The sequence below is a fragment of the Dryobates pubescens genome, chromosome 15 (genome assembly GCF_014839835.1).
Source record: "Dryobates pubescens isolate bDryPub1 chromosome 15, bDryPub1.pri, whole genome shotgun sequence".
Taxonomy (NCBI): Eukaryota; Metazoa; Chordata; class Aves; order Piciformes; family Picidae; genus Dryobates; species Dryobates pubescens.
The window spans coordinates 2486996-2514854 of record NC_071626.1 but is presented as its reverse complement, the minus strand read 5'-3'; the positions used below and the strand labels follow the sequence as shown (position 1 = coordinate 2514854).

General features: G+C 49.5%; 1 protein-coding gene across 3 annotated transcripts in view; it reads right to left on the bottom strand.

The window, feature by feature from the left end:
• Positions 1–27859, bottom strand: part of KITLG (KIT ligand) — a 62946-nt gene that overhangs the window by 9199 nt on the left and 25888 nt on the right. For 2 of the 3 annotated variants that reach the window (XM_054168045.1, XM_054168048.1), the window contains exons 2-6: positions 18754–18867; positions 12297–12359; positions 5519–5698; positions 1882–2044; positions 581–676 (exon numbers count right to left, since the gene is read on the bottom strand). In XM_054168045.1, coding sequence (XP_054024020.1) covers positions 581–676; positions 1882–2044; positions 5519–5698; positions 12297–12359; positions 18754–18867 — 616 coding nt within the window. The remainder of the gene's footprint in view (positions 1–580; positions 677–1881; positions 2045–5518; positions 5699–12296; positions 12360–18753; positions 18868–27859) is intronic. The other variant, XM_054168046.1, reaches the window with a different exon arrangement.

The window sequence follows — 27859 nt, the reverse complement described above, 5'->3', positions numbered from 1 at the left end:
GTCCCTGGGAGTGCCCTGGGCATGGTTTAGGACAGCTAGGGAGGTGAGACACTGGAACAGGTTGCCCAGGGAGGTTGTGGATGTCCCCTGCCTGGAGGTGTTCAAGGCCAGGTTGGATCTGGACTAGTGGGAGGAGTCACTGGCTGTGGCAGGGGCTTGGAACTTGGTGATCTTTAAGGTCCCTTCCAACCCAAAGCATTCCATGCTATGAGATTTTGATTGTCTGGAGTAACTCCTTTCCCTGAGAGCTAAACTGAGGTGCCCTGGGACAGCCAAGTTTGCTGAGGCCACATGAGTGGAGAGACCGCTTCCCAGGCAGAACCTTAGAGCCTTGCCCCCTCCAAGTTGGAGAGAGCTGTCACATCCTTCTAAGTGGATAGGAGCTCTCCACTTTGATTAGCTGAGCTGATTGCATTTGGGTTAAGGACAGCTGAGAAACACATGGCACACCATCAGGCACAAGTTAACTTCCCATTAATTTGCACAATTAATGACATTCTTTCCCTCTGAGCTCTCAGAACAGCCCAGCCAGCAGAACCAACTGGAGACACAGCTCTTAATGCAATCACTTGGTACTTACTGTTAGTGCTACTGTCGCTGCCAACGCTGTCATTCCTCAGGGAGCTGGCAGCAACAGGAGGAAACAAAAATGGGTTTGTGACAGCAACCCTGGAATCTGAACAGAAAAACCAGGGTGTCAGCATTATGCAACTGAAGATCCACTCTCCCCCACCCCCGTAAGGTTACTCTTCCCTCTACTCCAGGGCTCCTCTGAGGCTTGTTTGGCTACAGGGCTATTCATAAGGTGGATTAAGCCAAATTACTCCTACCCCTCCCCCAGCCAGCCTTATTAAGAGGCAGATGTGTCAACACACTGAGCTGCCTCTGAATAGCTGCTCTGGACAAGCAATTGCTTGGGTGATGGCACTGCTCTACTCCTAGCTACTGCTGGTGTCACTGTGCAACTGGGTACCTTGCCCTCAGGAGAAGCTAATAGCTGTCACTAAAGGCAGGGAGACAAAAGAGAGCACAACAGCTCCATGGACTAGAAGGAGGAGATTGGACTGCAGGAGCCTGTCTGGAGATTGTTCACACTGTTTTAAACTAAGTAACCATGGCCCTTTGTTGGGGGGGGGGGGGGTGTCTGGGCAGCTCCCTGAAAGGAGGTTGGAGTGAGGTGGGGGTTGGTCCCCTTTCCCTTAGTCTCAGGTGAGGAAATGGCCTGACATTGTGCCTGGGGAGAGTTAGGAAGAGGTGAGGAAAAGTTTCTTTGCTGTAAGAGTGGTCAGGGATTGGCAGAGGCTGCCCAGGGAGGTGGTGGAGTCCCCATCCCTGGAGGTGCTCCAGAAACCTGTGGCCACGGCTCTTGGAGACGTGGGTTAACGGCTGGGGTGGGGCTGGGTTGATGGTTGGACTTGATGATCTTTTCCAACCCAATCTGTTCTCTGATTTTCTGATTCTCTGGCTCTACCACTCTATGATTCCAGGGTTCTGTGATTAATATGGAGGTGACATGAGGCTGCTGCAATTTACAACCTGACCTAACCTCCTGTCCTCTCAGCAGCACAATCTGCAGCTCCTTTGCTGCTTTGTATAAATGAAACAGGGCTTTAATAGAAGATAAGAAGAACAATGTCAAGAGACAATCCAGGATGTATTTGGGAGGAAAGGGAAACACAGCAGAGGACTGTGAGGTTATTTGGGTTACATTAAAGAGTGATGGCAGTGGTTTCACTGCCAGAGACAACTCAGCCCAGGCCAGAAACACAAGCTTTGCTGTTGAACTGGCAGTAAAAAGGAGCCATGGAGGTCCCATGTCAGATCTTTAGCATCACTGTTTGGAGGAGCATCACCCTCTTCAGCTTCTGAGAGTCATCTTACCATTCTCTGGTGTTCCCACTGTGGAAGGCAGAATGCAGTCATTCTTCTCTAACGTGTCTGCAAACTCCTTGTAGACCTCAATGGTGCTATTAAAGTGCCTAAAAAACTCCTCAGGAACGAAGTGACCTTCTTCATAGAGGTGACCATTTTCTTTCACAAAATCCTGGGGCAAAAGAGAGAATTTCAGCTTGAGAGGAGGTCAAGGGAGATGCCCACTTCCACACCCCAACAGATGACAAGAAACAGCCAAAGCTGGCACGAAGGAGCTTGAATTTTTAACCTGCAGGAGAGCAAGTTTGCTGCATGCACCCTTCATAAAACATAGGAGCCCTCTGATCTGAGAGCTGCAGATCAGCTCAGCAGATAGGAATGAATTATTAATCCAGGGGTAGAAAATTGCCAAGGAATGAAAAGCAGTCTCCCATCTCCTTCTGGAAAACAAACCACAAGAGACCTTTTTGCTTGTTGTGCTTTTCCTTTCTGACTTCCCTCATCAAACCCCAGCTCTCTCACATTACTTTGCAAGCCTCCACGTGATCCTTTTCATCTGAGCACACAGGAACACGACCCAGAGCTGTTGTCAGAAGTGCACAGGGACCAGAATACAATAGGTGGAATCCTCTCCTGCACACAGGCAGGCTGAGAGCCCTGATAATGTACCTAAAAATAAGAGCATGACTACAAAGAAGGAAGCTCAGTCACTCTCAGCTCTAACAGACAAGTCTGTTATTGCCAGACTAAACAAGATTGAAGTCCATGTTAAAGACCATTGATGGTTATCTCCTTTAGGTTTCCCCCCCCTGTTCTACCTGACTCTGGCTTTCATAACAAGCATTTCATATGCCAGAAGGTCAAACCTGGCCTGAGGTTACTCTGTTCTCCCAAGAACAGCATGGATTAAATAAATACTGAGCAAAACTCCCGAGTTCTGCCTCCACAATGGTTTCATGTTTGAGGCTGGAAGTACCAGGCTCCATGATAATCCTTCCCTGAAGAGCTGAATAGCTTGTTGCTCCCATGAAACACAGGATTTCTATCTCTTCACCCTACAAAATCCAACCCCTCTTTCCCAACCACATCTCTGCTGAGTGATTTGAACCATCAGGAGCAGAATAAAAGCAGAGCTACTTTGAAGATGGGCCAGGATTCGGGGTGCAGTGGAAAGGGAGGGAACATCTAAATGCTCTCAGCAATGTAGTGGCAGGTGGGGGAGTCCCCATCCCTGGAGGTGTTCAAGAAACCTGTGGCCATGGCACTTGGGGACGTGGTTTGATGGCCATGGGGGTGCTGGGTTGATGGTTGGACTCCATGATCTCAGAGGCCCTTTCCAACCCAACCAGTTCTGTGGTTCTGTGACTCTGTGGAAGAGTTTGGTTTTGTAAGAAACTTTCCTTAACCATTTCAAACAACATATTGATTACACAGAGATTCAGAGAACAGTTTGGGTTGGAAGGGACCTTCAAGACCATCTAGTTCCAAACCCCCTGCCAAGGGCAAGGATACCTTCTCCTAGACCAGGTTGCTCATGGCCTGTCTCATATAAGCACCCTAATACTGGGAAACCTTTTGGACAAAGGGGACTGTGGATTGTGGCAGCATCTCCCTCTCCATCTCCCTGCTTGGCACTTTCCCCAGGTGATGGCCTGAAATTGTGCCAGGGGAGGGTTAGGTTGGAGATGAGGAACAGCTTTTTTGCTGCAAGAGTGGTCAGGGATCAGCACAGGCTGCCCAGGGAGGTGGTGGAGTCCCCATGCCTGGAGGTGTTGAAGAAACCTGTGGCCATGGCACTTTGGGCCATGGTTTGATGGCCACGGTGGGGTTGGGTTGATGGCTGGACTGGGTGATCTTAAGAGATCTTTCCCAACCTAAAGGAGTCTGCATTTCTATGAATGCCAGCTAGTACTTGACTGGGTTGTAAGGTTATGCCACTGTAAATGAGATTGTTGTAACACATTTGATCCTTTCTGGATGCTACACAGGTGCAACTGAAGCAGCGAAGGACTCACTTGACAAGGATAAACATATGGGAGATGTAATATTTGCCCTCAAGAACGTGAGGGATTTTGTCAGCTGTCTTCAGTGGGACAAAACCTTTGGCTACAGAATTTCTTTTTAATTACTGGCAGACTGGTTGGAGCTGGCTAAGGGATTAGAAAGTTAATTTATTCCCCCCCCCCCCCCCCCCCCCCCCCCCCTTTATCATTTTAACACAAGAAAAATCAAATGTCTCTCGAATGAGGCTCCTGGAATCCTTCCAGCTGCTGCTCAGATCCAGACACACATGGAAATGGGTCAAGAGCCTTCAGTCTTTGTACAAAAAAAACAGCCCCCCAAAAAGTTTGATTAAGCCATGGTGAAGCTTTCAGAGCTCCACACAGAGCTGTGCTACACACTCAGAGTATATTAATAGCTGCAGCTCCATCATCTTTAAATTTACATTAGGATCACTGGCAGGATGAATAATTGAAGCTGGATGCAGGAGGGAGATTTCTGCCACTTTCAAACATATCAGAAGGAATTAATTACCTTCCAGCTGAAGGGTACATTTCTGACTACTTAGCTGTATGCAGGTCATTGTATAAACTCTTAATTCCTTGTAAGCCATTTCCCTTTGAAACAGGAGGCAGGGACGAGGCAGTGTTAGCAGAGTGTGCTCAGCTCACTTCTAAACAAAGCAGAGCTTCAGATGTACAGGAATGGAAATGAGAACAAACCCTAATGAGGCTTTGGGGCATTTCTTTCTTCCTTTTTTTTTATCAACTGTTGTGCAACAGAAAGTGGAAATCAAGGGCATCCTGGCCTGCATCAGGAACAGCGTGGCCAGCAGGAGCAGGGAAGCCATTCTGCTCCTGTGCTCAGCACTGGTCAGGCCACACCTTGAGTCCTGTGTCCAGTTCTGGGCTTCTCAGTGTAGGAGAGATGTCGAGATGCTGGAAGGTGTCCAGAGGAGGGCAACAAAGCTGGGGAGGGGTCTGGAGCACAGCCCTGGGAGGAGAGGCTGGGGTTGCTTAGCCTGGAGAAGAGGAAGCTCAGGGTAGACCTTCTTGCTCTCTACAGCTACCTGAAGGGTGGTTGTAGCCAGGTGGGGGTTGGTCTCTTCTCCCAGACACCCATCACCAGAACAAGAGCACACAGTCTCAAGCTGTGCCAGGGGAGGTTTAGGCTGGAGGTGAGGAGAAAGTTCTTCATAGAAAGAGAGATTGGCCATTGGGATGTGCTGCCCAGGGAGGTGGCGGAGTCCCCATCCCTGGAGGTGTTTAAAAAGAGCCTGGATGAGGCACTTGGTGCCATGGTTTAGTTTATGGTGTTGGGTGATAGGTTGGACTGGATGATCTCTGATGTCTTTTCCAACCTGGTAAATTCTCTTCTCTTGTCTTCTCTTTTCTTCCTCTTCTCTTCTCTTCTCTTCTCTTCTCTTCTCTTCTCTTCTCTTCTCTTCTCTTCTCTTCTCTTCTCTTCTCTTCTCTTCTCTTCTCTTCTCTTCTCTTCTCTTCTCTTCTCTTCTCTTCTCTTCTCTTCTCTTCTCTTCTCTTCTCTTCTCTTCTCTTCTCTTCTCTTCTCTTCTCTTCTCTTCTCTTCTCTTTAATGCTATTCTATTCTATGCTATAAACCCACAGCCCCCTCTGGATGTGCTTACCTTATTTTTATCCAAAGCTAGGCATGCCATCAGGTCATTCATGATCCTGGTGAGGTTATTGATGATGGAATAGTTGCTTAAAACATCAGCCATGTCTGAAAGATCTGAAAACTTCTGGAGAAGGTTATGCAGACTCTTGGAAAATTCAGGCACCATCAAATGCAACCAACAGTGATTAGGCTGTCAGGGGATAGACAAGGAACAAAAAAAAAGAAGAAAGAAACTGAAGAGGGTAGATTAAATCTCAGAGTTTTGCACAAAAAAAACCACCCCAGCCCCAAACTGGTTGAGCAGCTCGGTGTGCAAAAGCAGATTAGACTGCTCCTTGCCCACTTAAATTATCTTGAAAGGCTAAATTAATATTCACCTCCTTTAGTGTGGCCAACTTTCTCTTCAGTCCTTCTGGTGAAGTTGCTCTTCTCTCTGATACTGACATATTTATGGCTGCCTCTTACATGCCATCCCTTCATTAAATCCTTAATGAATGCTAAGCATCAGTCTGCTGAGAAGCTGAGCCTTGGGACATACAGCTCTGAACCCCTAGCCCATGCTTTCATTAACCTCTTTATGTTGTTTTTTCTTTACATAACTACTCCTTTCACAATTTTCCCCAGACTTTTCTTTAAGCCACTCTCAGTTTTCACTTTATTACTGTTACCCTACGTGACCCAGTTCACCCCTAAAGATATCTGATTTTAATATCTTCTGTGAATGCTTTGCATGTGTGCTTTTATCCCTGTTTAAACTGCTTGGCTTAGTTAACCTCCCCCTCTCTCTTCAGCTTTTGCACTAAATGCCATTCCTGAGAGCTGCTGCTGCAACTGAAAGGCTTTTTTTGACTTCTCCCTGAGTTCTGAGAGAGAAGAGGGCTCTCCTGTGGCATCTGCCACATCTGGGCCTCTGCAATGAAGTCCACATCCTCTCATGTCATAGAGTCATAGAAACATGGAATCATGGAACCATGGAACCATGGAATCATGGAATCACAGAATCATAGAATCATAGAGTTATAGAGTCATAGAGTCATAGAACCATAATCATAGAGTCAGGATCACAGAATCATAGAATCAGAATCACAGAGTCATAGAATCATAGTATCATAGCATCAGTCAGGGTTGGAAGGGACCACAAGGATCATCCAGTTCCAACCCCCCTGCCATGGGCAGGGACACCCCACACTAGATCAGGCTGGCCAGAGCCTCATCCAGCCTGGGCTTAAACACCTCCAGGGACTGTGCCCCAACCACCTCCCTGGACAACCCATTCCAGGGCTTCACCACTCTCATGGGGAAGAACTTCCTCCTCACCTCCAGCCTGAATCTCCCCACCTCCAGCTTCATTCCATTCCCCCCAGTCCTATCACTACCTGAGAGCCTGAGCAGTCCCTCCCCAGCCTTCCTGTAGCCCCCTTCAGATACTGGAAGGCCACAATGAGGTCACCTCAGAGCCTTCTCTTCTCCAGACTGAACAGCCCCAACTCCATCGGTCTGTCCTCACAGGAGAGGTGCTCCAGCCCTCTGCTCATCCTCATGGCCCTGCTCTGGACACCTTCCAGCACCTCCAGATCCCTCTTGTAATAGGGGCTCCAGAACTGGATGCAGTACTCCAGGTGGGGTCTCACCAAACTGATTTAGGCTTCCATGCTTGGAGAACCAAAGGGAAACACATTGCTCAGTTCCACCTGGCTTTTTACTCTTCTGTGCAACTCTCTCACACACTGACAACAAGTGGCAAGCCAGTGCTGTCCCCTTCTGCAATCATCTCAACAGTGACTTAAAACAAGAAGGAGAAACAACATGTGAACTGGATGGAGTTTGGCTTGACTGGGCTTCCCTTTGCAGCTTCAGGCACAGGGAGAGGGGAGAGGCAGAAGGAAATAAATCACTGAGCGTTAGGGGTTGCAAGGGACCTGTGCAGCTCATCCATCCCCCTGCCAAAGCAGGATCTCCCAGGGCAGGTCACACAGAAACACATCCAGATGGGCCTTGAATGTCTCCAGAGGAGACTCCACAGCCTCTCTGGGCTGCTCCAGGGCTCCAGCACCCTCACATCAAAGAAGTTTCTCCTCATGTGGAAGCAGAACTTCCTGGGTTCCAGCTCATACCCATTGCTCCTTCTCATATTGCTGGGCACCACTGCAAAGAGCCTGGCACCTTCTTCTTGACACCCACCCCTCAGATACTTACAGGCATCAATAAGCTCCCCTCTCACCATTCTCTTTTCCAGACTAAACAGCCCCAGGGCTCTCAGGCTTTCACAGAATCACCAAGGTTGGACGAGACCTCAAAGATCAGCAAGTCCAACCTGTTCCAGTCCCTTCATCATCCTCACAGCCCTGCCCTCCACTGGACTCTCTCCAGTACATCCCTGTCTCTCTTAAAATGGGAAGCCCCAAACTGGACACATGATTCCAGCTGTGGTCTCAGCAGGGCAGAGTAGATGGGGAGGGGAATCTCCCCATATTTTCCTCTCCTTTAGCGTGCAGAAACCTGGACAGAGAGCTTCTGGTTTTCCCTGAAGTGCAAACCTGGCAACTCCTTCCCTGTGAGGATCTGTGGGTGTGCATTCTTCTCTGCAAGGAGCCAGCAGAAGCTTGCCACTGCTCCTAGTGAGCATTTGGCACTTCCAGCAGGGATTCTGTTTTGTTGCTCCCATGGTTTAGCTGTGTGTGGGAGGCTGCTCCCACTGAACCATTCTGACCCACAAAGCAGTGCCTCACTAGAGCTGCCAGTTTGCTTTTCAGCAACAGCAAGCTGTGCAATCATTTCCTAGCTCAGGACCTTCCAGAGTGCTGCAACTGAGAAATGGGAGGCTGTTTGCAAGGAGAAATGGAAGCTGGGCTCTGCTTCACTGGGTGTACATTTTGACCAAGATGAGGTTCATAGAATTGTTTCGGTTGAAGACCTCTAAGATCACTGAGTCCAACCATGGCCACTAAACCCTGTCCCCAAGTGCCAAGGCCACACATTTCTGAACATCCCCAGAGACAGTGACTCCACCACCTCCCAGGGCAGCCTCTTCCAATCCCTGACCTCTCTTGCAGCAAAGAAATTTTCCTCCTCTCCAACCTGACCCTCCCCTGGCACAATTTCAGGCCATTTCTTCTTCTCCTATCATTTGAGACTAGGGAGAAGAGCCCAACCCCCACCCCACTGCAACCTCCTTTCAGGAAGCAGCAGAGAGCAATGAGGTCTCCCCTCAGCCTCCTCTTCTGCAGACTGAACAAAACAATTCCCTCAGCTGCTCCTCATAAAACTTGCTCTCCAGACCCTTCACCAGCTTTGCTCCTTACTATGAGAGTGGTGGAACAGAGGAACAGGCTGCCCAGGGAGGTGGGGCAGGCCCCATCCCTGAAGACATTCAAGATCTGGCTTGATGGGGTTCTATGCAACCTGATCTAGTCAGGGATGCCCCTGCTGACTGCAGAGGGGTTGGACTGGATGGCTTTTAAAGGTCCCTTCCAACCCAAACCATTCTATGACTCTAAGCCAACTGCACATCTGACTCCCATGAGACATCCAGTTAGTCCTTAGCATCATCAAATCATCATAGAATGGCTTAGGCTGGAAGGGACCTTAGACATCATCTACTTCCAACCTCTCTGCCATGGGCAGGGATGCCTCTCAACTAGACTTGCTTGCTCAAGGCCTCATCCCACCTGGCCTTGAACACTTCCAGGGAGGAGGCATCCACAATCCTCTGGGCAGCCTGTTCCCACCCTTGTACTGAAGAACTTCCTCCTATGATCCAGTCTAACCCTGCTCTCCCTCAGCTTCAGGGATGCCTCTCAACTAGACTTGCTTGCTCAAGGCCTCATCCCACCTGGCATTGAACACTTCCAGGGAGGAGGCATCCACAATCCCCTGGGCAGCCTGTTCCCACCCTTGTACTGAAGAACTTCCTCCTATGATCCAGTCTAACCCTGCTCTCCCTCAGCTTCAAACCATTCCCCCTTGTCCTGCCACTAGACACCCTTATGAAAAGCCTTCACTTAGCTTTTTCTTTCTACACCTGTCTAAAAGTTTGGTGTTTTATCTCCTCTTCTGAGTTCATCCCTTGCTGCTGTCAGCTCTGCCTTTTAACCTTGAGGCTACACGAGACCACTTTTAAAGCCACTCAGCTGCCTTGAGCCTAGTGCATAATGCAACAACTCTTCTGCTTAATGGATTGGCTCAGTCTGTTCCTGTTAGGTGCACTACACTGCCTTCCCATCTGCTTTGCATTCCCCCTGCCTTCCTCCCTTTAGTCATCTGCATTTGAGACTTGCTACCTTGGCTCTGTTTCCCACTTCATGCACGCAAGGAAGTTTGAAATCCATTGGGACAAATAAACCCACAAACCGCAGAGCATCGTGTCAGTCCTGTCAGAGATGAAGCCTTTTCAGGGCTGCAGCAAAAGAAGTGTGGCCAGCAGGATGAGGGGGGTGGTTCTGCCCCTCTTCTCTGCTCCTGTGAGACCCCACCTGGAATGCTGTGTCCAGTTCTGGTGCCCCTCACACAGGGAGGACATGGAACTGTTGGCGAGCATCCAGAGGAGGTCATAAAGATGATCAGAGGGCTGGAGAGCCTCCCCTTGGGGGTGCAGGCTGAAGGAGTTTGGGCTGTAAGAGAAGGCTCCAGGGAGACCTTAGAACAGCCTTCTAGTACTTGAAGGGGCTCTAGTAGAAAGCTGGAGAAGAGCTTTTTACAGGGGCTTGTAGTGTCAGGACAAGGGGGCAGTGGATTGAAGCTGGATGAGGGGAAATTTAGACTGGGGATTAGGAAGAAATTCTTTCCAGTGAGGGTGGGGAGACACTGGCACAGGTTGCCCAGGGAGGCTGTGGATGTTAGAATAGAATAGAATAGAATAGAATTAACCAGGTTGGAAGAGACCTTCGAGATCATCGTGTCCAACCTATCATCCAACACTACCCAATCAACTAAACCATACAACCAAGCATCCTGTCAAGCCTCGCCCTGAACACCCCCAGCGACGGCGACCCCACCACCTCCCCAGGCAGCCCATTCCCGTGGGCAATCACTCTCTCTGTGTAAAACTTCCTCCTAACCTCCAGCCTAAACCTCCCCTGACGCAGCCTGAGACTGTGTCCTCTTGTTCTGGTACTGGTTGCCTGGGAGAAGAGACCAACCTCCGCCTCACTACAACCCCCCTTCAGGTAGTTGTAGAGAGCAATAAGGTCACCCCTGAGTCTCCTCACCTCCAGACTAAGCAACCCCAGCTCCCTCAATCTCTCCTCATAGGGCTTGTGCTCCAAGCCCCTCACCAACCTTGTTGCCCTTTTCTGGACACGCTCCAGAGGTGTTCAAGGTCAGGCTGGATGAGGCCTTGAGCAACCTGGGCTGGTGGGAGGTGTCCCTGCCCATGGCAGGGGGGTTGGAACTGGATGAATCTTGAAGGTCCCTTCCAACCCAAACCATTCCACGACCGCATGAACAGAGGGCATTTGCCTCATGCAAAGCTGTGAGTTTCCCAGCTCACAGGGCCCTTGCAGAGCTTGAGAGCAAACCCTACTCATTCAGGCAAGCCTTTGCTGTGGCATGAGTAACACAACCTGAAATCCCTAGAAAGGAATTTGGCAAAGCGGGGCGGGAGTACCGCCGAACGCTTCCTCCTGGGAAGGCATCTGGCCAAGAGCTGCACCTTCCATCACCATGACTGAAAGTGGCATAGGAACAAAGGGAATATGGAAATCCCAGCCCTGAACTTTGCTTCTTCCTCTTTTATTTCTTGGCTGCCGGTTGCAAACGTAAACTGGATGGGAGCCCCTGGCCATGAGGCAGCAGGATGACATGGCATTGCAGCTGGCAGCCAAACCAGCCACACAGCTGAGCAGGGAGAAGCACCAGGACTCATGGCTCAAGCAGCCTCTCCTGGCCTTCTTCATCCACAGAGACAACCTCCCCAGGAGCGCCCTGAACAGCCCCAGTCCAGCCCAGCTCCCACCCAGCAGAGCATGGGGAGCAGTGCTTGGGCTGCAGCTGCCCTCCACAGATGTCAGTCTCATCATAGCATGCAACAAGCAATGTGGTCTTGAGTAGGGGGTCTCTGCCAATGTCAGACTCCTTATACATCACTTCTTCCAACCCCCTTCTTTCAAACTACTTCTTCCAGAGTACTTATAAACTGCCTCTTCCAAACTACCTCTTCCACACTCCCTCTTCTACACCCCTTCCACACTACGTCTTCCACACTCCTTCCACATTACCTCTTCCCCACTCCCTCTTCCAAATTACCTCTTCCACACTCCTTCCAAACTATCTCTTCCAAACTACCTCTTCCCCACTACCTCTTCCACACTCCTTCCAAACTACCTCTTCTAAACCACCTCTTCTAAACCATCTCTTCCACCCTCCCCCTTCCTCACTCCCCCTTCCACACTCCCCCTTCCACAACCCCCCTCCATGCTCCCCCGTCCACACTCCCCCTTCCAAATGACTTCTTTAGCAAAGCCACCACTTTTAACTGACATGATGAAATAATCCCCTATAGTTTGGCTGTTTCCAGACAACATGAGACAAGAAACCCCTCACATTTAAAATGAAGAACCATTTCTTCTAAGATTCCTGTAATGAGAAAGCTTTGAAGTGCCTGCAGGAATCTCTCCATGTTTCTCTTCAATGAGTAACTGAAGCACACAGAAAGTGAAGTAAGCACTCTTGAATTTTTAAGTCACCAAGCCACAGGCTTAGGGACAAAATATTATGGCCACCACTAGTTCCCCATCACTGGTTCCAGTGGGTTCTTTTAACTGGGGTTAAGTGGAAGTGGTTGTACCTACCAGGCTGTCCATCTTCGGGACATATTTCAGGGTTATCATATAATCATTTGGGAGATTTCCAACCTGCAAGAAAACAGACAACCCAAATGTGACTGCTGACCACACAAAGGAAAACTGAAGTCCCATCACTGCAGTCCACAAAAGTCTCTCAAATGTTCACCACAAATATTCAGTGACCCTACCAGGAGCAAAAGTTTACACACTGAACAACCCCAGGTGCCAGTGAAGATTAGGGACTGGTCTGCTGGAAAGCAGCTCCATGGAGAAGGACCTTGGAGTCCTGGTGGACAAGGAGTTATCCGTGGGACAGCAATGTGTCCCTGTGGCCAGGAAGGAAAACTGTATGCTAGGGGGCATCCAGAGTGTGGCCAGCAGGTCAAGGGAAGTTCTTCTCCCCTTCTACTCTGCCCTGGGGAGACCACATCTGGAGTATTGTACCACTGAGTCCAACCATCAGCCCAACACCACCATGGCCACCAAACCATGTCCCCAGGTGCTGTGGCCACGCATTTCTTGACCACCTCCAGGGATGGGAACTCCACCACCTCCCTGGGTAGCCTGTGCCAGTGCTTGACTGCTCTTGCAGCAAAGAAATTTGTCCTCATCTCCAACCTAACCCTCCCCTGGCACAGTTTCAGACCATCACCTGGGGAAAGTGCCAAGCAGGGAGATGAAGAGAGGGAGATGCTGCCACAATCCAGAGTCTCCTGAAGTACTTTGTCCAGAAGGCTTCCCAATATTAGGGTGCTTGTATGGGGCAGGAAATCTATTTTCTTTTGTATCAATGAGGCCTTGAGCAACCTGGGCTGGTGGGAGGAGTCCCTGCCCATGGCAGTGGGGTTGGAACTGGATGATCCTGAAGGTCCCTTCCAACCCAACCCATTCCACGAATCAATGAAAGATCCAATTCCTATTTTCTCATCCTGGCTTGAAATCCACTTAGGCAAAAGACAAAAAGAACACCTTTGGTGAAGCAGCCTCCTTACTCTGTTCAGCAAATCATTTCCACTTCTTCAGGTTAAAGATCATTCTCTTATGGCTGCTTTGGATTCTGCTGCTATAGCAACCAGCAGAAGGATTTCTTTATTTTCTTTTCTGTGCAGGTTTTTTTTTTCCTTTTCTTTTCTTTTTTAGGTAGGCAGTTTTGTTGGATGCAGCAGAACATCTCCTTTGTCCACTAAAATGGAGCTTCAATTCCAAACCAACCCAGCCAGTTCAATGTGCCAGGGCTCCAGAAATGATGAAGGACAATACTCAGCCACCAGTGGAGTCCATTTGAGCCGTGGGTTTTCAGCTCAAGGACATCCAGCTTTTTCCTACAGCTTTAAAAACACAAGTTTGATACAAATGATCCTGGGAGATCCTTTCCCACAAGAGACTTGTTTTGGTTGTTGCTTTATCTTTATACCCACACACTCCCAAAGCAGCAGCTGCAGAGGTGCCACCAGAGCGACCTACATCAAGCTCTATTTGCCTGGCATTTGGGGGAGTTTGATTCAAGGTGCTACAAATACTGACAGAACATTGCAAAACATTTGTTCTTCCTTTACAGCATCTGATTTGTTCTAAAGCTTCATCCACAATTGTTTCCTCTAGGATCTGGACAGACAGGAGAGTTGGGTAAAGGGGAACCTCGTGAGGTTCTTCCTCATGAGGTTCAACGAGAACAAGTGGAGAGTGCTGCACCTGGGGAGGAACAACCCCAGGCACCAGCACAGGTTAGGGGTTGACCTGCTGGAAAGCAGCTCCATGGAGAAGGACCTTGGAGTGCTAGTGGACAAGAATTTATCCATGGGACAGCAATGTGACCTTGTGGACAAGAAGGCCAATGGCATCCTGGGGTGCATGAAGAAGAGTGTGGCCAGCAGGTCAGGGGAGGTTCTTCTCCCACTCTGCTCTGCCCTGCTGAGATCACATCTGGAATACTGTGTCCAGTTCTGGGCTCCCCAGTTCAAGAGAGACAGAGACCTGCTGGAGAGAGTCCAGCAGAGGCTATGAGGATGCTGAAGGGACTGCAACATCTGTGTGATGAGGAAAGGCTGAGAGCCCTGGGGCTGTTCAGCCTGGAGAAGAGAAGGCTGAGAGGGGATCTGAGCAATGGTTACAAACATCTGCAGGGATGGTGTCAAGAAGGGGCCAGGCTCTTGTCAGTGGTGTCCTGTGATAGGCAATGGACACAAACTGGAATCCAGGAAGTTCCACCTCAGCATGAGGAAAAACTTGTTTGCTGTGAGGGTGCTGGAGCCCTGGAGCAGGCTGCCCAGAGAGGTTGTGGAGTCTCCTTCTCTGGAGACTTTCAGCACCCACCTGGCTGTGTTCCTATGTGTCCTGCCCTAGGTGACCCTGCTTTGGCAAGAGGTTTTGGACTGCATGATCTTCAGAGGTCCCTTCCAACCTCTACCATTCTGTGATTCTATGATTCTCAAAGCATCTCAGCACCATGACAGGTTAACAGCTGCTGCAGTTTCTTTTCCAGCTTCCTTCTCATGCCTAGAGAAGCCAGCAAGCAGCCAGCAAGCAGCACTTCAAGCAGCAAAAGTTAGCAGAAGTTGCTCCTTTATGTTCCAAGTTTCCCCTACTCAACCTAGAGGGATTCAAGCCTTAGCAGTGTCAGCAAAACCACAGCTCTTTAAGAAAGGTCACTGGAAGATTCAATTTGTTCCAAATCAATGAACACTACAAGAAGTGAGATGCATTATGTATACCATCAACTTCCCTGGCATCAGAGCCTGCCAGGCACTTCTCAGGCACAGGCAGAATAAAGAAATAACTAACTACCTAAATAAAGGTAGCTGCCCAAGAGCCCTCTCAGCTCCTCACACTATTTTGGAGACCACAGCTCAACCTCAGAGCTTTTTCTCCTTGACAGACTGGGAATCAGAAAAGGTATTTTGGAGTCTCCTCCTGAAAATGGAGATGGCTGTGGGGGGAGGAGGGGAAGGTGTCAAGCACCAAATATATGCCCTGCCTTAAGATGAAAAGCCTTGTTAGTGCTATTGATTAAACTCCACATGCCAGGGGCTCTGCTGCTGGCTAAGCACAGAATCAACCAGGTTGGAAAAGACCTCAGAAATTATCAAGTCCAAAAAAGGGCAAAAAAAAAAGCCCCCCCTCAAAAAAAAAGCAAAGCAGTGTTAGTCCTTGACCATCTCTGAAGCTTTCTGTTTGGTGATTTGGCCTCTGCTTCTTCATTGATTTAATTTTACTGGGTTGTTTTGGGGGTTTGGGGGGGGGGTTTCTGACCTATGTCACTAAATATCCAGGCCTTTAAATATCCTTACCAGAAAAAAACCAAACAAACAGAACCTTTAGGCTGGAGAAGAGGAGGCTCAGGGGAGACCTTCTTGCTCTCTCCAACTCCCTGAAGGGAGGTTGTAGCCAGGTGGGGGTTGGTCTCCTCTCCCAGGCACCCAGCACCAGAACAAGAGGACACAGTCTCAAGCTGCGCCAGGGGAGGTTCAGGCTGGAGGTGAGGAAGAAATTCTTCCCAGCAAGAGAGATTGGCCATTGGAATGTGCTGCCCAGGGAGGTGGTGGAGTCACCATCCCTGGAGGTGTTTAAGAGGAGCCTGGCTGAGGCACTTGGTGCCATGGTTTAGTTGATCAGATGGTGCTGGGTGATAGGTTGGACTGCAAGATCTCAGAGGTCCTTTCCAACCTGGTTAATTCTGTAGCCTGTATCACAGTCTTCACGTTTTCACAGCAGCATTTTGCCCTCTGAAGGATGTGCCCCAAGTCACCTTATTTCAAGAAGGAAAGAACAATGGAACCATCACATCTTTGTCTCATTTTTTTCTCCTTTTTTCTTTTTCCTCATGGTGAGATCTTGAAAAGAGCATAATTTCAGACCTATAGAGAACAAAAGTGTTTGGAGAGAGTTCATTCTCTCATTGCTAATGACTTGCACTCCTACTTCTTTTCTTAATGAGCATCTCTGGAGGTAAATACATTCCTTGATGAGAAAAAAAAAAACAAGAGAGAAAAAAAAGAAGTTCCATATTCTGAAAGTAATTGCAGCAGCTGTCAGTATAGCCTGGCCCCATTGTTCTTTGCAGCACAGTGAGTGGCAAAACAAGCTGCATGCCTGTCACTGTGGCTCTGGGTTTGCATGGAAATGAGGAATCTGCTGTGCATGTCCTCATTAAAGGTGAGCATCAAGCCTGAGGTGGGCAGTATGGCTGGGAACTGCCCAGCAGAAAAGGTGCTGGTTGACAGCAGCTGAACAAGAGCCAGCAGTGTGCCCAGGTGGCCAGCAGCAGCCTGGCCTGGACCAGCAATGGTGTGGCCAGCAGCAGTAGGGAAGTGATCATGCCCTGTATTAGGCACTGGTGAGGTCGCTCCTGGAATCCTGGCTTGAGTGTTGGGCCCCCCACCTGGGGATCCACAACTTAAGTATTCAGTATTGAAGACATTTCAGGACATAAAAGCAATTTCCTGGCCTGAAACTGTGCCAGGGGAGGGTTGGTTGGAGATGAGGAACAATGTCTCTGCTGCAAGAGTGGTCAGGGATTGGCACAGGCTGCCCAGGGAGGTGGTGGAGTCCTCATCCCTGGAGCTGTTTAAAGCCAGGTAGATGTGGTGCTTGAGTTCAGTGGTGGGCTTGGCAGAGGAGGTTTCATGGTTGGAATTGATGACCTTGAAGGCCTTTTTCAACCTAAAATGTTTCTGTGATTCTGTGATTTTATCTCTTTGGTCATAGCATTTCCTACCACCAGGCAGCCCCTGCAGTGAGTTACCAGTAAGGAAAGTTTCTGGTCTTAGGACCTTTTCCTGTGCATCCACAGCTTAAATATTTAGCATTTAAGAGATTTCAGAATATGTAAGCAACTTAATGGCCTGAAACTGTGCCAGGGGTGTTCAAAAACCCTGTGGACATGGCACAAAACCCCTTCTTACTGCTACTAAGGATTTACTCCACAGAGCATGGAACATGGTACCTTATAGCAATGTGATCAGTCAGTATTCTCTGTGCCTTTCTCCCTTCTCATAGTCATGCTGCCAGACAATGATAGTTTGTTTTAAAAGCATTTTAAACCTTCCCCTACATTTCTGCCTTCCCCCCACCCCCAACTCCCCCATTTTGTTCTTCATGTCAAGTTGTCACGGCGTAGAGGAGGATCAGCGTGCAGTGCAGTCAGTTTCATTGGAACCAAGAGCTCCTAAACTAAGATTAAGATCCTAAACTTCCTCCCTAAACTAAAATTAAGATACAAAAAGTTCCTTCTGGGTTAGCCTTCCAATATTCAAGGGGCTTTATGGGAATCACTTCCACATGAAAAAAAGAATCTCAGCAAACACCAACACAGACAAAAGAGGGATGCAGATGATCCCCCAAACCTTCTCAGGTGCACACCTCCAAAACAACAGAAGAGAGAATCCAGCTGTTTGTGCTTTGCATTTTCTGCACCTCTCCATTATTTCTCCAACCCAAAACATAGTATCATAGCATCAGTCAGGGTTGGAAGGGGCCACAAGGAGCATCTCTTTGAACTTCCTAGTGACCTTCACCCATGTTTTGCACCTGGTAGAGAGATATGAATAGAATGGGTGAGGAGGACACAGTCTGGAGCTGCACCAGGGGAGGTTTAGGCTGGATGTTAGGAAGAAGTTCTCCCCAGCAAGAGAGATTGGCCATTGGGATGTGCTGCCCAGGGAGGTGGTGGAGTCCCCATCCCTGGACGTGTTCAAAAAGGGATTGGATGTGGCACTTGGAGCCATGGTTTAGTTGCCAGGAGGTGTTAGGTCTTAGGTAATAGGTTGGACTTGATGATCTCCGAGGGTTTTTCCAACCTTATTGATTTTATGATTCTAGATGGGCCCTGAAAGACTCCACAGCCTCTCTGAGCAGCCTGCTCCAGGGCTCCAGCGCCCTCACAGCAAAGAAGCTTCTCCTCATGCTGACCAACAACTTCCTGGGTTGCAGTTTGTGTCCATTGACCCCTGTCCTATCACTAGGCACCACTGGAAAGAGCCTGGCCCCTTTATTTTGACACCCACCCTTCAGGTATTTACAAGCATCAGCATGATCTCCTCTCAGTCTTCTCTTTTCCACTCTCAGAAGCCCCAGGTCCCTCAGCCCTTCCTGAGGAAAGACATCTTCCAGTCACCTCAGTTGTGTTTGCCACCAGTCTGCACCACACAGAGACTATCAGCTCTTATCTTCATGGCAATCAAGCTGATCCCAGGCAGTATTTGATGAAACTAAAACTTCTGGACAATTTTTATGGAAGGCTGGAGGGAGGAAAACACAAAGGTACATCCACCCCAGCTTGGTCAAGAAGGTAATCACCTCAGTGAGCTATCCTCCTGTCTCTGCAATAAAGGCTTTGGGTTTGACCAAATGACATGGATGGATTTTTAGTGAATTTTAATATTCCCCAGGGCCCTAGCAAGGAAGCACCACTGAGCCACTGATCATTGCTGACCAGCAAGAAGGACATCACCTGAAAGCCACTCACCAGCTTGGCAATGTCATTCACATCATCTGTCACTGGATTCCCGCAGGAACTCTGGGCTTTGACAAGAGGATTCAGCAGGAGGAGTTGAAGACAAAAGCAAGCGATAATCCAAGTCTGGTGAGTGAAAGAAGGACAAAAAGGCACAGGGAAGTAAGTAAACAAGGGAATAAACAAACAAACAGAACCCCCAAGAAAGCCAGCCCCAAATCTCCAAACAAGAGACTGTGGGGATGTTACCCAGAAACCAAGTGCAGAGGCAACAACCCTCCTTCATCTTTCAGGAGGGCAACTTCATAGAATCAGTAAGGCTGGAAAAGACCTCAGAGATCATCAAGTCCAACCTATCACCCAACACCTCCTGACTAACTAAACCATGGCACCAAGTGCCTCATCCAGGCTCTTCCTAAACACCTCCTGGGATGGTGACTCCACCACCTCCCTGGGCAGCACATCCCAATGGCCAATCTCTCTCTCTGTGAAGAACTTCTTCCTAACATCCAGCCTGAACCTCCCCTGGCATAACTTGAGACTGTGTCCCCTCATTCTGTTGCTGGTTGCCTGGGAGAAGAGACCAACCCCCACCTGGCTACAACCTCCCTTCAGGGAGTTGTAGAGAGCAAGAAGGTCTCCCCTGAGCCTCCTCTTCTCCAGGCTAAGCAACCCCAGCTCCCTCAGCCTCTCCTCCCAGGGCTGTGCTCCAGACCCCTCCCCAGCCTCATTGCTCTCCTCTGGACACATTCAGTCTCTCAATGTCCTTCTCAAATTGAGTGGTCCAAAACTGGACACAGGACTCAAGGTGTGGCCTACCCAGTGCTGAGCACAGGGGCAGAATGACCTCCATATCACCATAGGGTCACCTTCATGGCAAGGATCCACAGAAGTGCACTCAATTGATCTTTTCTGGGAGCAAATGCATTTAGAGTACTAATGAGAAAGTTGGTAGGGAGCCATCAGATGACTCGTGCAGGATCCTGCTGAGGTGAGCTCCTGCAGAATGCACAGGTGCCAAACAAGAGAAGAAGATGAACCTGGCAATACTCCAGCAGCAGCATGAATCATAGAATGGTTTGGGATGGAAGGGACCTCAAAGATCATCCAGTTCCAGCCCCTATACCGTGGGCAGGGACACCTCCCACCAGCCCAGGTTGCTCAAGGCTTTATCCAGCCTGGCCTCAAACACCTCCAGGGAGGGGATATCCACAGCCTCCCTGTGCAACCTGTTCCAGTGTCTCACCACCCTCACTGTCAAAGAATTTCTTCCTCATCTCCAGTCTAGATCTGCCCTCCTTAAGCTTCAATCCATTACCCCTCATCATGTCACTACAAGCCCTTGTGAAAAATCCCTCCCCAGCTCTCCTGCAGCACTTTTCAGGTACTGGAAGGCTGCTCTAAGGTCTCCCAGGAGCTTTCTCTCCTCCAGGCTGAACAGCCCCAGTTCTCCCAGCCTGTGCCCACAGCTGAGGTTCTCCAGCCCTCTGATCATCCTCGTGGCCTCCTCTGGACTCTCTCCAGCAGTTCCATGTCCTTCTTATGCTGGGGGCACCAGAACTGGTTGTGGTGCTCCAGCTGGTGTCTCGCAGAAGCAGAGCAGAGGGGCAGCATCACTTCTCTTACCCTGCTGCTCACACTTTGGATGCAGCTCAGCGCACAGCTGCCTCCTGGGCTGCCAGGGACCATTGCTGGCTCCTGGGGAGTTTGTCATCAACTGATACCCCCAAGCCCTTCTCCTCCAGAGTGCTCTCAATCCACTCCCCACCCCGCCTGGGCTGCTGCTTGTGTATAGCTAATGAAAGACTTGCCGTTCACCCGAGAAAGGATTTGATAAGCCTGTGCCTCTAGGAGACAAAACTACCCCAGCCCACAGCAAGATAAAAGGAGCAACTTCATCACCCACAGCCACTGCATTTGGCTACTCCAACTGCAGGCTCAACCACGGCTGGGACTCTGCCCAAACTCTGAAGTCTCAAGCCACAATAAAATCCATCTTCTCTAAGCGACACGTCCTGGCTTCTCAGGAGCAGCAGCTTGGCTTTGGCACTACCACCCCCCCCCCAAATCCTATTAGGAAGAGCAGAGCAATGTGCTCAGAGAGGCTTGGGAGCCCCAGCCAGCAGAGCAGCAGATAACTAGCTGAGATGCACCTGGGTGTCTCCTTGGCTACACCGCCTGAACTTCTTCCTCGCCTTCTGTTGTTCCTTGTGCTTCGCTGGGTTCCCACAGAGCCCTCTGCCAACTCTAAGCTGCAGATCCTTCATTTCCAGAATGCTAAAGCATTTAAGTTATGGATAATCAAAAGTTGCCTCGGGTGGTGAAGCTTCCTGTGCCAGCTGAGTGAAGCTGTCAGCAGGAGCCGATGATGCTGTACATTTACTGCAAGTATGGCATTTGTCTGTGCAGGCTCCCGAGCCTCCACGAGGGCAGGACCGAGACCAGGATTTGCTTTTGCACGAACCCCATCTGATGCTTCTCAGCTCTGTCTGTTCCTTCTGACAGGCAGAGAGCTCCTGTCTCCAGCCTTGCCTTCAAGCACTATGTAACCTTTCCCTTTAAGACCCAAACAGACCAAACAACAGACTCAGAGAGACATAGAATGGGTTGGGTTGGGAAAGACCTTAAAGATCATCCAGCTCCACCCCCCCTGCCATGGGCAGGGACACCTCCCACCAGCCCAGGTTGCTCAAGGTCTCATCCAACCTGGTTTTGATCCCCTCTAAGGAGGGGGCATCCAGAAATTCCCTGAGCAACCTGTCCCAGTGCCTCACCACCCTCACTGTCAAAAATGTTCTCCTCGTCTCCAGTCTAAATCTGCCCTCTTCCAGCTTCAATCTGTTCTCCACTCCTTGAAAAAACAGTCCCTCCCCAGCTCTCCTGGAGCCCTTTCAGGTACTGGAAGGCTGCTCTAAGGCCTGCCTAGAGCCTTCTCTTCTCCAGGCTGAGCAACCCAAGATGAAGCTCTCTAGGAAAAGAGAGAGAGACAGTCACAGAGGTGGAAGGGTAAGTATCACGACAGGAACCTAGAGGGGCTAATAAAGCATGAGGACAAGGATTACTTGGGAGCTACATCAACTTGATGGAACAGTGCCAGGTGCTCTACCTGCAGCTGTTAAATGACAAGCTAATCTCTCTCTTGCAGCTTACATCTCTCCAATCTTGTGTGGATCTCAAATGAAACTGGTCATTTTCTTTCTTAGAGGGTGCTTCTCTGACTCACTTAGGTAAACCCAGTGCGGACTGCTGCTGGAAAGACAACCCAGCCTCCTCCCCCCTGCCTCCTGCACTTGTCCTGGTGAGATGGTTCCACCAGCTGTACCAGGCAGACAGCTCCCATTTCTGACTCCCTTAGCCATTTTTCAGGCAGAGCAGCCTCCTGATAGAGGCAACTGAGACAGCAGAAATGCTCCATTACAGATGGGACATGGCAGGACTGGCAGAGACTGCACTTGGCTGTCCCTAACCTGTAACAAGGTGAGGATGGAATTCATAGAATCACAGAACCATGGAACTGTTGAGGATGGAAGAGAGCTTTGAGATCACCAAACCCAGCTGCTCACCCAGAGTTCACAGCCCCATCACTGCTGCTGAGCCACATCCCTCAGCACCACATCCATGCATCTTCTAAATCCCTCCAGGGATGGTGACGCCACCACCGCCCTGTGCAGCCTGGGACAGTGCCTGAGAACCCTTGCTGGGAAGGAATTTTTCCTAATATTCAACCTGAAGCTCCCCTGGCACAACTTGAGACCTTTTCTTCTTGTCCTGTCACCTGTTGCATGTGAGAAGAGACCAACCCCCACCCGGCTCCTACCTCCTGTCAGGGAGCTGTAGAGAGCAACGAGGTCCCCGGCAGCCTCCTCTTCTCCAGACTAAGCAACCCCAGATCCCACAGCCCTTCCTCAGCCTGTGGTGCACCTTCAGACAGCACAGGGCCCTGGGGTGGTGAGTAGACTTCCCCAGAAGGAACGAATAAGAATATTCTGAGCACAGTCTGCAGGCTGAGAATGGCTCCTGCTCCGACACGGCTGGCATTTAGATAGGTTTCTGATTTTTCTATTTGTACAAATGATCACTGAGATAATTATCCAGGTGAGGAACTTAGCCTTGCAGTTATGAGTCACCAGCCCTGGAGGTGTTGAAAGAACACGTGGACGTGGCACTGCAGAGCATGGCTCAGTTGTCATGGCAGTGCCGGGCTGAAGGTTGCACTTGATGATCTTAGAGGTCTCTCCCAACCTCCATGATTCCAGGATTCCATGAATTGAGGCTCTGCAGAGATGGGACAAAGATGCTGCCAGTCTCTGAAAAGACCTTGCAGTGCTCCTTGCAGGGCTAAGAGTTCAAAAAAATATTAAGAAGTGGCTTGAAGTGGTCAGAGAAACAAACATCTTCCTTTCCCAGCACAGGCTGCTCAAGGCCAGGGACCTCGAGTTAACAAACGGCTTCCTCACTGCAATTTTGGCAACAAAGCCGTGAGACAAAAAGGTGAGACAAGTTGTGGATGACAACCAGCTCCAAACTGAGCTTCCAGGAAGGAACAAACCCAGTAGTTCCACCTTCAAACAGGACCCAGGAGGTTACACTTGCAGGGATGTTTCCCTGATGTTTTCTTTGGAGATGGAGTCAGTTTCTTTACTGAGTTCCTCAACAGAGAATCAGGGAATTGTTTCAGTTGTAAAAGGCCTCTAAGATTGTCCAGTCCAACCATCAACCCAACCCCACCATGGCCATCAAACCATGTCCCAAAGTACCATGGCCACAGGTTTCTTCAGCACCTCCAGGGATGGTGAGAGGAGGCTGAAGGGAGACCTCATTGCTTTCTACAACTCCCTGAGAGAGGTTGCAGTGAGGTGGAAGTTGGTCTCTTCTCCCTAGTATCAGATGATAGGACAAGAGGAAATGGCCTGAAATTGTGCCAGGGGAGGGTTAGCTTGGAGATGAGGAAGAATTTCTTTGCTGCAAGAGTGGTCAGGGATTGGCACAGGCTGCCCAGGGAGGTGGTGGAGTCCCCATCCCTGGAGGGGTTCAAGAAACCTGTGGCCGTGGCACTTGAGGACACGGTGTAGTGGCCATGGTGGGGTTGGGTTGATGGCTGGACTTGATGGTCTTAGAGGACTTTTCCAACTCAAACAGTCCTGGGATTCTATGAGCAGTATGTAAAGATGGGATTTGTTCTCTGACCTGTGTCAGTGTCACAGGATGATCTCTGCTCAGTCTCCTCAGCTCACTTGAGTAACATTGATAAAAGGAGCAGCATGATTCCATAAGCCCAGGACTCTGGTGCCACCTTAGCAATTCTCATCCTTCTGGATCCAAAACAGAACAGGCTGTGGGTGCCCCTTCCCTGGAGGTGTTGAAGGCCAGGTTGGATGAGGTCTTGAGCACCCTGGGCCGGTGGGAGGTGTCCCTGCCCATGGCAGGGGGGTAGGAACTGGCTGATCTTGAAGGTCCCTTCCAACTAAAACCCTTCACTGAATAAAAGCTGCTCACACTGAGGCTTAAAATCACGACAAGCTTTCTAACCATGGAGATCAACCAGAAACACTTCCCCCTCCCTTCATACATTCAAACCCAGCCTTTTTCTTTTTCTGAACTGCTGTTCAAACCCAATGCTCTGCAAATTTGGAGAGGATTTGAGCTCTTCCTCGCTTGTTTGTTCCCTGTGTCATCCAACAGGAACTGAAGATCTGCACAAACCCTGCTCGTTCCAACACGCCTATTATCCAAAATCTTTTAATTATTTGCACTTACCAAATATTTATATTGCAGATGCCTGCAGGCACATTGTCTATAAGGACTGCCTAGATCAAAGGGCCAAGCTATTTTTGTGCAACTCTTAACTAATGGCCAAACCTGCTGTTTGGGCAAAACTCGCACAGGCTGAATTAAAAGCGAGGACAGAACAAAAGGGAGCCTCAACCAAAAAAAAAAGGGCTTTATAAATAGAGAGTCCAGCTTTAACACTTTCCTCAGCAGCAATGGGAGGACTCAGCCCACATTTCCATACATAATTAACTAACCCCCCAAAGAGGATTTTTCAAAGCTGGCCACGGGATTTAATCACACAGCAGCTGCTGGGATTAAACGGAAGGCAGAGAGATAGCAGACAGGAGGGGATCCGGGTAGCAAAGAGTCTCTTCTGCTGGTGGGCTCCAAAAAGATACTGTAGAGGTTGTGTTAAGGGATGGAATCAAACTGTGGGCATAGAGTAGAATCATAGGATTGTTGGGTTGGAAAAGACCTCTGAGAGCATCAAGTCCAACCAGCAGTCCAACACCACCATGGCCACTAAACCATGGCCCAAATGCCATGGCCACACATCCCTCATGAAAAGGTTCTCAGGCCAGAAACTTTCTTCACTGGCAACTCATTGCAGGAGCTGCCTGGTGGCAGAAGAGGCTATGAAGAAAGAGATCAAATCATAGAATCACAGAATCATTTTAGGTTGAAAAAGACCTTCAAGGTCATCAGTTCATGAAACCTCCTCTACCAAGTCCACCACTGAACTCAGGCACCACATCGACCTGGCTTTTAAACACCTCCAGGGATGGGGACTCCACCACCTCGCTGGGCAGCCTCTTCCCATCCCTGACCACTCTTGCAGCAAAGACATTTTTCCTCATCATCTCCAACCTAACCCTCCCCTGGCACAACTTCAGGCCATCAAATTGCTTTCATATTCTGAAATCTCTTTAATACTGAATATTTAAGCTGTGGATGCACATGAAAAGGTTTCTCAGGCCAGAAACTTTCTTTACTGGCAACTCATTGCAGGAGCTGCCTGGTGGTAGGAGAGGCTATGAAGAAAGTGAGAACATCACAGAATCATTTAGGTTGGAAAAGACCTCCAAAATCATCAAGTCCAACCATTAACCCTCTTCTACCAAGCCCACCACTAAGCCATATCCTCAAACACCACATCCACCTGGCTTTTAAACACCTCCAGGGCTGGTAAGTCCACCACCACTCTGGGCAGCCTCTTCCAGTGCCTGACCACTCTTCCAGCAAAGCAATTGTTCTTCATTTTCAACTTAAACCATACCTGGCACAGCTTCAGGCCCTTCAATTGGTTTGGGATTCTGAAATCTGCATATTTAAGCTGCTTTTGTGGAAGGGGGAAAAATAAATATATATATATATATATATATAAATAAATCATTAGACTGGAAAGCATAATTCAAATTAAAGATTTCAAGCAGACACTTGCAGTCATCCTGCAAATGATTTTAATGAGTGCTTAGAAGCCCAAATCTACCATTTCAGCTATCAGCATTTTTTGAGGGCTTAAGCAGTGATTCAGTGTGTTGAGGACATGCTTTCAGCTGTTAAACCAACAACATTCTCGCTTGTGGTCTTCATGTGCACCCTGAAGTGTTGACACAGGCTGCTGAGCGAGCGCTTCAGCATCTTTTTCACACTCTGCTCTCCCAGGCAGACATGCTCATCAATGCTCAGCTCATTCCTGCAGTGGAAAGCAGCAAGGGGAATACCACAGCGATCAGCAAGCCAAACGCTGGGAAGTCAGGACATTCCCAAAGAGCTCAGGAAGGTCAACAAAGTCCTGAAGCCCAGGCACAAAGCCAAGCTTGGGCAAGGTCTGGCTTGAGAGCAGTGCTGAGGAGAAGGGCTCGGGGGTGTCAGTTGATGACAAACTCCCCAGGAGCCACCAGTGGTCCCTGGCAGCCCAGCAGGCAGCTGTGTGCTGAGCTGCATCCAGAGCAGGGAGAGCAGCAGCATGGGGAGGGGATTCTGCCCCTCAGACCCCACCTCAGCACTGCCTCTGGTTCTGCTGCCCCCAACACAAGAAGGACCTGGAGCTGTTGGAGCAGGACTCTCTGAGAAACTTGGGGCTATTCAGCCTGGAGAAGGCTCCAGGGAGACCTCAGTATCTGAAGGGGACTACAGGAGAGCTGAGGAGGCACTTTTCACAAGGGCTTGTAGTGATAGGATGATGGGGAATGGCTTTGAACTGGGAGAGGGGAGATTTAGACTGAAGATTCGGAAGGAATTCTTTCCAGTGAGGGTGGTGAGACACTGGCACAGGTTGCCCAGGGAGGCTGTGGATGTCTCCTCCCTGGAGGTGTTCAAGGCCAGGCTGGTGTGAGGTGTCCCTGCCCATGGCAGGGGGGTTGGAACTGGATGATCTTTGAGGTGCCTTCCAACCCAAACCATTCTGTGATTCTGTGATCTGTCTCATACTGGATCTAATCACAAAGAGGGGAAAATCACACACACACACAAAGGGCAAACAATAAACCATACCAAACCCACGAAGCACAGGGAAGGCAGAATGGGTTCTTCATTATAAACCTCCTTGCATTCAAATCATATTAGCCATGGAATTGTTTTCAGCCCAGTTTCTCGAAGCAAGTCATCCAATTAACCACAACCCCAAGCCACAGCTCCAGCAGGGCTTAGCTAACAATGTGGGACAGCACTCACCCTGGGCCAGGCTTCCCAACGGTATTTTTCAACTGCTGCTTAATCCTGAGGTAGGAAAACAGCTCTCAACATCGGCTCCTGGGGCAGGGCTTGCATGCTGCTCCTCTGAGGCACAGCTTGTGAACTCCTGCCGCAGACAGCATGGCTTGGGCACTCGTGGGGAGCTAAACCAATGCTCAGACTTAAGCCTTAAAGCAGTGCAACAACACTCCCCACAATGGAAAATAACAAGAAAAATATTCCTTGCCTTTTCTTTTCTTTTCTTTCTGTATCACAAAGCATCCAGAAACATAAAAGCAAAACAATTCCTTCACATGTCCTCCAATCTGTTTAACTCTTAGTTGTGATAGAGGTAATGGCCCCTCTGCTTGGCACTGGTGAGGCCACATCTGGAGTACTGGGTTCTCTTTTGGGGCCCCCTCACTCTGAGGAGGACATTGAGGGGCTGGAGCAGGTCCAGAGAAGGGCAACAAAGCTGGGCAAGGGCCTTGGCCACAAGTCTTATGAGGAGCGGCTGAGGGAACTGGGGTTGGATAGCCTCGAGAAGAGGAGGCTGAAGGGAGAGCTTGTTGCTCTCCACAGCTCCCTGCAAGGAGGTTGGAGAGAGGTGGGGGTTGGGACAAGATGAAATGTCCTCAAGTTCATAGGTTCACAGAATGGGTTGGGTTGG